At 42.1% G+C, this 9,303-nt stretch overlaps 1 protein-coding gene across 1 annotated transcript; it reads right to left on the reverse strand.

Moving 5' to 3' along the window:
• Positions 1-4,116: 4,116 nt before the first annotated feature.
• On the reverse strand, positions 4,117-6,865 carry LOC145451089 (uncharacterized). Its single transcript, XM_080329580.1, has 5 exons — positions 6,710-6,865; positions 6,448-6,596; positions 6,196-6,298; positions 4,375-4,495; positions 4,117-4,316 (listed from the first exon to the last, which is right to left on the reverse strand). Exons 2-5 carry the CDS (start codon positions 6,594-6,596, stop codon positions 4,213-4,215), a joined length of 477 nt encoding a protein of 158 aa, XP_080185706.1. The 5' UTR covers positions 6,710-6,865; the 3' UTR covers positions 4,117-4,212.
• Between the last annotated feature and the right edge of the window lie 2,438 nt (positions 6,866-9,303).

A 9,303-nucleotide genomic window follows, 5' to 3' on the forward strand; every position in this document is an offset into this window, starting at 1 on the left:
GTCAAAACCAATGGATACCAATACCGGCTTTTGAGTAAAATCTGTTTGCGATACATGACGGATCAGCACACACTCAACTTCGGAAACGGAATTACTACCCTAAACTTTAAGTAGAAACCCTGAAACTTGGGGCAGTGTTAAATACCACCATCACGACATGACATAACAAGTTTCAAGAGTTTTCATGGTGTGAAACCCCATTAAAATCGACCTATACCAGCAAAGGTCGACTAAACGCATATGACGGTAACAGAGTTCAGCTATAGATACGATTGTTACATCACACCTTAAGGGCACAGAGCTATCGTGCCCCGGTTGCTCGGTAATTTTATGAATAGGAGAGAGTAAATCACCGTTTCTTTATTGTGCGCGGTTTTGAGAGAATAGACAGTGAAAGCTTGTTATGAGCGCTACCGGGGCAAGCCCCTTATAGGCATTCGCAAAGCGAAAACACAGAAGAGAATTCGATTTTCGCATAGACTTCGCTATATATGGGCATTTACAAGCCAAAGGACAAGAAGTATACGATTTTCGCTGTGATTTCGGTTTATATAGATAGGTGTGCGTCTATAAATGGTAAAGAATTGTTATTGAACAGAATTTTAGGTGGGGCAATGCCCCAGTTGCCCTATAGGACGAGCCGCCACTGCCTAATTTAACGATCTTCTCAGCAGGAGATCGCGTCACATTACATTGTGCAATGTGTACAGACGCATCTCGCTAATTGGCAACACGCTTCTAGTTAATCGGCCGCGCCAACACTGAATACGACTTATTGAAGCTTACTAAAACGTGTAAAATGCATTAGCAACGATTCTTTTTTATCCGGTTAACCGGCAGAAAAATATCCGGATATCAGATAGTGAAAATACCTGCGGTTAACCGGTTAACCGGTTAACCGTTATCCGGATAATCCAACCCTAGTCGTCACTGAATACATGACCGCTTGAGAACTACACGTCTAGTATATTATACAGACCGTCAGTCACGTTACTACAGGGTCGAAGAAATACCAAAGTTGCGATGAATAACGGGCATTACATTCTTTGTGGCAGCGTAAAAGGCACATATTTGAACTTTTACATATTACATTATGTTATGACGTCATAATGAGCGATATTCGAATACTCGACTCGAAGAATAGTACGTGATTCAGAATCGAATCACTCAGATACTCGATTTTGCCCAGCCCTATAGTCAGTGGCGGCTCGTCCTATAGGGCAACTGGGGCATTGCCCCACCTAAAATTCTGTTCAATAACAATTTAACCATTTATAGACGCACAGCAATCAATATATACCGAGATCACAGCGAAACCCGCGTTCTTCTTGTGCTTTCGCTTGCAAACGCCCATACATAGCGAAGTCTCTGCGAAAATCGAATTCTCTTCTGTGTTTTCGCTTTGTGAATGCCTAGCCGGGGCTTGCCCCGGTAGCGCTCATAACAAGCTTTCACTATCTATTCTCTCAAAGCCGCGCACAATAAAGAAACGGTGATTTACTCTCTCCTATTCGTAAAATGGCCGAGCAACCGGGGCAAATATGCTTGCTCGCCCCTAAGGTGTGATGTAACAATCGCATCTATATCTGAACTCGGTTACCGTAATATGCGTTGAGTCGACCTTTGCTGGAATAGGTATTGGTCTCCATTGATTTTGACGATGTTCTATACCGAGATCGGTCATGACATTTGGCACGATAAGTGTTAGTATCGACCGCTGTAACAAGTTACAAGTTTGTCACTGAACTATGTGGGTGGTAATTTCGTTTCCAAAGTCGAGTAAGAGCTGACTCTTCATTTATCGCCAACAAATTTACGCAAAAGCCGTTATTGGTCTCTATTGATTTCAACGATGTTCCATACCTAGATCTGTCATGCGCTTTCGCACGGTATGTCTGGATTTTAGTATCGAATACGGTGCCAAGTCTTAAAGTTGACACTCGATGATTGAGGCAGTTATTTAGTTTTCGAGGTCGAGTATGGTAGAGATGCGCGCTGATCTGATACTTAGCCTACCGACGTCATTGCGGATCTCACGCAATAGCCGGTGTCGGTCTGTGCTAATCTATAGTCTGCGTTCCATAACGAGATCGGTGATGATATTTCCAATGGTATATCTCGATGATCGCATGAAACAGCTGACCAAGATTCTCGGTTTGCATTCAAATATTCACATAATTTTATGTTCGCCAATGTCCATTTCACTGTGAAATTGTGGCCTTCAAACCATTTGCTTACAATCCCCTGTCAAATGCGATAGCTATTTCATTTTCGATGTCGGCTAACAGCTGATCATTCGATCAGCCTATTCCTTGATCTATTTTACTCAAAGTTCGGTGTTCGTCTGTTTGTATTGATTTTGACAGTGTACCATACCGGAATGGGTTATGAGATTGCATTTGCTACTTCTCGATGATTTCTTGTAACAGTATACTAAGTTACGGCTTTTATTCATGTATTTATTGATTAGTATATTTTCCAACGGCGATTTCGCAGCAGACTTATAGACTGTAAGCCGTATGTGTTGTGTCACAGTCTCCAGTTTCAAGGCCAAAATGTCCTATGATGTTACGAGACCGAAGTTCCGAGGCTGCTGTCCTTAGTTCTTCAAAGACCATTCAAATTGATGTTCTGGATTCAATATGACAGGCCCAATCTATGAGATAACAATTGCGTATGTGTCCGAACTCGTTGACCTTTCCAGTTAGGCTTACGCAATCTCTCGAGTTCTAGTCATTGGAATGAGTCAGGTCAAGTCAAGTGCGAACATGAATCGTATTGAATCTTTGCTCCGTACGTAGTTTACGCAGTTGTCTTTGGAGCGAAAATGAGAGGTCTAGAAGTTGTCCAGTCTATTGATCCAATCGTACGCCGGGTGCCTACGTTTTGGTTGCCTATTATCACCTGCACCTGGTCGTAACCAGAGATGGCCACAGTCCGGTTCAGGAGCCGGAGCAGGATTTCAATGTTTTTTTACCTGGCCGGACTGGATCCGGATTTTGAATTTGGGGTGACGGTCGGATTTTAGCCGGATTTTTTTGCTGTGATATGATTAATTAGCATTGTTCTGGCAGGATTTTTTCGGATTCCGAACTGGACATTCACCAGCCGGATTTCTTTGGACTATGAATTTCCAATTGCCAGCCGGATCCGGATAGATTCGGATCCCGAAATTTTGGAATCCGCCCATCTCTGGTCGTAACCACCAGCTCAGTGGTCGTAACACACCAGGATCGTGTACGAAACACTTTCGGACGGGCTTAGAAAAATTAGGGTCTATCGATTTGCGTAATCTATAACTATACCATGAAATCATAACGCATGCTACTAAGGATGACCTGATACTTGATTCGTGGCATAGGGACGATTCTTAGTTCACGTACATTTTGTAAAATAATCCTTTGTTAAAAAATAAATGAATAAAACATTTGTTACCACACTTCAAGTCACGGCTCACCGGCAAACCTCTCGCGGCACCTACGTTAAAATCACTGTTGTCGGGAAATTCATGTGAGCATCATAAAGTTACTTTTTTACGTTGGAAAACGCCATTGTGACGTCATGTTGATAAAAGTCGCTCGCAGCCCTTGCCCCACCACCCGATATTGTCACGAGCCGCCACTGCCTATAGTTATCAGTTGCTCGCGTCGCGGCAAGTGTTTGCTCATTGTAGCACATCGGACTAGATTGCTGAATTCCCCATCAACGGTCACAAAGCCTTTGTAGGAAGAAATTAATTCCAATTCTCAGGCATTCATAACAGGGATATCTAGAACTAAGATCTGGCTGTGAAATAGCCTACAACGTTACTCTACTCTCCAGTCTCCACTCGAGGTTTCATGGTCGACTGCACATGGTAGGTAAATCGAATTTTTAGTTTGATAACATCTAAGCAGAAAAACGAGAAGCTAACATCTTTCCTCTGTCTAACACGAGACAGGGGGAACGTCACTGGTCTACATTGCACCTTTATATCACGCGGTCTCTAAAGTTTCGACACTTGGCTCCACCGCACTTTTATCTTCCACGGTCTCTAACAACGCGTTGATTTGCCAATTAGAAGGATGTGACTATAAGGACAGCCACTCTACTTTAAAAAAATCCCAATGAACAACATATACCGTGCACATATATTTAATCATTTCTGAATAATTGGATGATAGTAGTCGAATCAGAGACGGTTGCTGCGAAAAACAGAAGCAGTGGGCTTCTTTAGTCCATGTCGGCGGTTGGTTCAGACAAGGCTTCGAGAAACTCAAGGTCATATTGGTGGCTACCCTCAACGTCCAAGCTGTGCATGACACGCGAGCGTTCGTCTGTGATTTCAAAGCTCATTTCATGTCCTTCTCCACACCAAGCATATGTTCGACTTACCAGGGTCCATGCTAATCAATTCATCCAGAGTCGCTACTACCTGGCTGGCATCTGTCTCTGGGAATTCCTCTTCCACATCTAAGCGAATCTGCTGCAACGCACCATCGTATTCGTCCCGATCCTATGTGGGATGAAAAATATATAACTTCAAGGCTATTGTTGTTTTTGTTAGGCTACTCATGGTGCTACGACTATTATGTGTAAAATGATTTATGATGCTTTTGGCAACGAAAGCTTTTTGCGCCGTTAAATGTGACGTATAAAGTCGAATACATAGCTGGTAATGTTGGCGTGAGTATATAGATTCTATAATTCGAAAGGAACGCTTTTCTATGGGCCACACGCTGTAACTTCGTATTTCGAGTACATAGGCCAGGGGTGGCCCACCTTTCGGCCCAAAGGCACATGAAATTTCCGAACTATTGCGCGGGCCACTTGAATGTTGATCACCTTTTTTACTCGTCCGATAGGAGCGAACAGGTGAACACAACACTTATAATAGGCTACTACGCGTCAAAATCCGTAACAATTATGTCAATGAAAAGCCAATGTCCATTTATGTCTTTACCGCGCTAAGCACGAAAATTCTTGAAAGTTTATGAATGAATTCGGCCAATAGCAATGCCACTTGCATATTTTGCGGGTCGCCTTTCTATACGGCTCGGCTCATTTGGCAAAGACAGGATTATTCGGCGCTTGGACGTATAAATATCGATGATTTCGGCGAAGATGCGTGTATCATTTTGTGCAAAGGTTTCATCGTCCACGATCATTCTGCGAGTGCAGACACGAAATCGTATGCTGTGCGACACGTTCACTCATAATTGCGATTATGGTCAGACTCAATTCTGTAAATTGGGCGTCTTTTTAATTTTCAGGAAGGGGTACCGGTACTAAAAGCAAGAAATCGAGTGACAATAAATCTCGTAAAGTGCTGAGAAAAATATCAAGTCAAATAAATCTGCCGCGAAATATTCTACCAAATGGTTATATGCGACGATCTACTAAAATGTGGCTGGCCCCTGGCTACGCCAATGTATCTGAACTGATATTTTAGTCATCCCCATCTCAAATTTCGCCGTCAGGCTAATCAAATTGTTGGTGGATCTGGCGAATTCACTATAAATTAGATTGATAATTGATTTTGGGAATTATACCTAATTGCGAGAATTGCCTCGCGCGCCGCTCAAAACCTTCTCGTGGGCCACATTTGGCCCGCGGGTCACAGGTTGGCCGCCCCTGACATAGGTCAATGGCCATTTTTGCTCCAGGCCAACATTATCTTCATGGTTCCTGAGCTGTCAGCATTTAGCTCGCCCGCTTTCATTCTAGGTTTTTGTGACACCGCGTACGCCGATCACATGGCGAGGAGGAGGCTAGATAAGCCACAACACTTAGTTAGGGATTCTGGAGCTGGTCAGACTCGCTACTCATTTATGTTACAGCTGGGGAACACACCACCACGCTATCTCGTCATTCATTGCTAATTTACCTGTTGCAGTAAATCTTTACAACAGGGTGTGCGAACTGCGGCCCGTGAAGAATTGCCAATTTGAATAGTATTCGGCACGTGAAATGTGGTTGTAATTTACCTTATATAGGCCAAGTGGAGTACACTACGTCTACTTAAACTCAAGTGAGCTAACGCTAAGGAAATCGGAGAATCATTTTATCGCTTCTGACTTCGCACGTAAATATGTTTAACAAATCTATTCAGGGATAGATGGTGGTAATAATTGTCTCCTAGTCCGATATAGAGTTTTATTGATAAATCTCGACATCGCCGCTTTCAATTCCTGATATGCTGTCGAGGAGACTTACATGTTCTTTGAGATAGGCAAGATCGACGAGCTCCTTATCAGAGTCTTTTTTCCATTTTTTTACTACGTTCCATACCGCGCCCCCAACCTTATGAATAGTTGGCCTGTGTGAAAAATTCAATTTGTTAGCGAATAGCCACGTTAGCAAACAGCAATGGCCTGGCCACACAAAGTCAAATATGATTATTCCTGTAATTTAGCATCGTCATTAGGTAAACATATAGTTAAAAATATTGCAACGTCAGTTACTCACTTGTGCTTATTATACCATCCCCCGACCTTTTTAACTGTTTTTTTAAACCAACCACTTTTACCCCTCCGTCTCCTTCTTCCCCATGCGTTTACGTCTTGGATCACGATGCAGAGTGCGATCATCAACATTATTGGTACCAGGAATTTCATCTAATAGACAACGATAATAATACTATACTACACTCGTATCTTTGTTGCTGTGTTAAGTATCGATGATATACAATTCTTGAATCGTACTCAAATAGCAAAAGAGAGCAACTCACCGTTGTAGCGTTATTGGAGAAACCCAGAGTCCACAACTAATCAATCTTGTGTTCCAGTAACTTTCAGTGCCCGTTGGAGCTTTATTTATACGTTTTTTGCTAAATCAGTCACACCACGGAGTGTGATTTGAATACTCTTCGATGGGGCTAATCATTACGGCCAAAATGGCTGCATGGGCAGAAGCATCATTACACTGACATCCTGTTGAGAAAATGACTAATTCAAAGGAGCATGAAAATATATACTATATTCGGAAATTGCATAGGTCGATCACAGCAATGAAGCCTGCAGCAACGGCAGCCCTCCATGACATAGTTTATCCGAAATTATGTTAATCCAACGCAATCATAATCATGCTTTTTCAACTACTCTACATTCATACCACCGAGAAAAACAACAACAACAAAAAACAACAACAACAACGGTTCGTTCCGCCAATTATATCATTCGACATCAAATACTGATGACTGCAGCGTAAGTTCCTAAGATTGCCGTAATCAGGTTTAAGATAATAGAGTATTTATTGGTGAGCGGTGATTCCCAATCTTTTGCTACAGTCACGGAATCAGGCTTCTAATCGTCGTAAACACAAGCCAGTACGAACCCATTTCAAGAATTATCTAGCAGCAGCTCATGTACTCCCATATTTAGTCTATGTGCCGTGTATGGCGATAGTAGTATTTCAGTATTGGGATAAAGTCACTAAATTCTGCTATGAATTCTGCTATGAATTTGATGGAAGGCAATGCACTAACTTAATAATAATGTGATGTTGGAAAAATCTGTGAAAGACTAGACATTTTGCGATCAAATTTGATTTTGTGAATCAAGTAACCGCGCGCCAGCATGTTGTGGAGCCATCGACATGGCCAGACAATGTATGACCGACGTTTGTGCATGCTGGTTTGTTGACTATTGTGACTAATATCAGGCCCCCAGTAAGGAAACAGATGATTTGAATGATCCATTTGCTGGCACAGATTGACAGACGTAGTTCAGAGCGAGATAGTGTAATGGTTATGCGTCCGGCTTCTCGAGCGGTAGGTCGTGGGTTCGATCCCCGGCCGGGTCATACCAAAGACTCGAAAAATGGTATCCGCAGCTATCCTGCTAGGCGCTCAGCAATCACGGATAGCATGGAGGAGAAAAAAACGGGGGCGCAGACTAGATGACCTCATGGGGCCGTATCGCAACTCCGTCGCCAAAGCATCTCGATGGTGCAGGCGAGAAAGAATATCATATCTCTCTCTCTCTCTCTCAGCTATTGCACCAATAAGTTATGCAAGTCTCGTGTTGAATTAAGGACTCGTATTCCGATTCCGCCCTTCAAATAAAAAATAATCAATAAATTATGCAGTGGAGTATATACTATTTCAAACATTCCGTCTCAACAACCGTTGATATTTTGGAGGCTTGATTTAGTGCAACATGAGTTGCAGCAATTGGACAATTTTTTAATTGCAAACGTTGTAAATTTGTCCTAGGGAAATTCAACAAAAAAAGACTTTCTACAAATATGGGTTGCTTTGGAAAAAAGATTATGAATCATTTCTGTATCCCAGTGCATGGTTCCCAACCGGGGGGAATTCCATCGTTAAGGGGAATTTTGTAATTTTAGGGGGAAATTTTGCTGTAGAATGTAACGGATTTATATGATATTTCATGTCCGAACTATCAAGTAGTCAACTAGTTACCTCCGATCGTATGTTCCTTTTGGCTATATTTTTTTCTGTAAGTAGATGCTCAAATGCTATTTGAAATCTCTCCTTTGGAAGCAAATTCCCACTTACTTTTAAAACTAGTTTAGATATGCTAAAAATGCAGTTCGCGAGACAAATTTGATGGCCCCGCGACGGCCTGAGCGGACAAACGTCGTGCCGAATACATCACGACGAGGCCTCTAGTGAAAGTATTTATCTTATTTTCGAGTCAACATTTTTCAGGTAGTGACAAAACACTCCAACTTTATCGATTCAAGTCAAGGAGATCCCAAGTGCATGAACTTGCCTCATTTTTTGTGAACAGCCACCCGAGCGAGAAAAAAAACATGCTAAACTTGCTGCAATGTTCCCAAAACAGAAAGGGGCGTACTATTTATTTGTGCTATATTTATTAGCCAGAGGGCGAAAGGGACCTCTTTGTTATTTTATAATGAGCAATAAATAGACTATTTTTGGTGCAAATTCATTTGACTTCAAATATTTCCAAACTAAAAATGAAAATATCAAATACGTTTGAGTTACAGAATTGAGTAAAACTGTATTCGCAATTATGAAAGGACGGTATTTTGTTAGTATATCTGGAGGCCGTAAAGATTATTATTATTATATTATTGATGAAAAGGGGAGTGGGGCTTTTCATTCGTAAGACCTGTAAGGCAGTAGAGATGCATCATTCTAGAGCTGCGCAGTAGGCTAGTGCGGGACCATTAGGTAGGCCTACATGCATGTCCGCACTATAGGAAACATCAAGACCTGAGACTCTGCGAAATGTGCACCCAGAAAGATCGACGATGATGATAACACCTAGAAAATAAAATGTCCGACACATGTTCACCGAAACCGTCGATATTGATATGACTGCGAGGCTCCGA

Source organism: Botryllus schlosseri, chromosome 11 (assembly GCF_051294905.1).
Source record: "Botryllus schlosseri isolate E-star chromosome 11, Bs_hap1, whole genome shotgun sequence".
Taxonomy (NCBI): domain Eukaryota; kingdom Metazoa; phylum Chordata; class Ascidiacea; order Stolidobranchia; family Styelidae; genus Botryllus; species Botryllus schlosseri.

Excerpts from the sequence above, each read along its gene's own strand:
- LOC145451089 (XM_080329580.1), bottom strand. The coding sequence starts at position 6,596 with ATGAAATTCCTGGTACCAATAATGTTGATGATCGCACTCTGCATCGTG. Across the intron at positions 6,299-6,447 it reads GGATGGTATAATAAGCACAA|GCCAACTATTCATAAGGTTG; the intron begins GTGAGTAACTGA and ends TTTTTCACACAG. Across the intron at positions 4,496-6,195 it reads TTGCCTATCTCAAAGAACAT|GATCGGGACGAATACGATGG; the intron begins GTAAGTCTCCTC and ends CATCCCACATAG.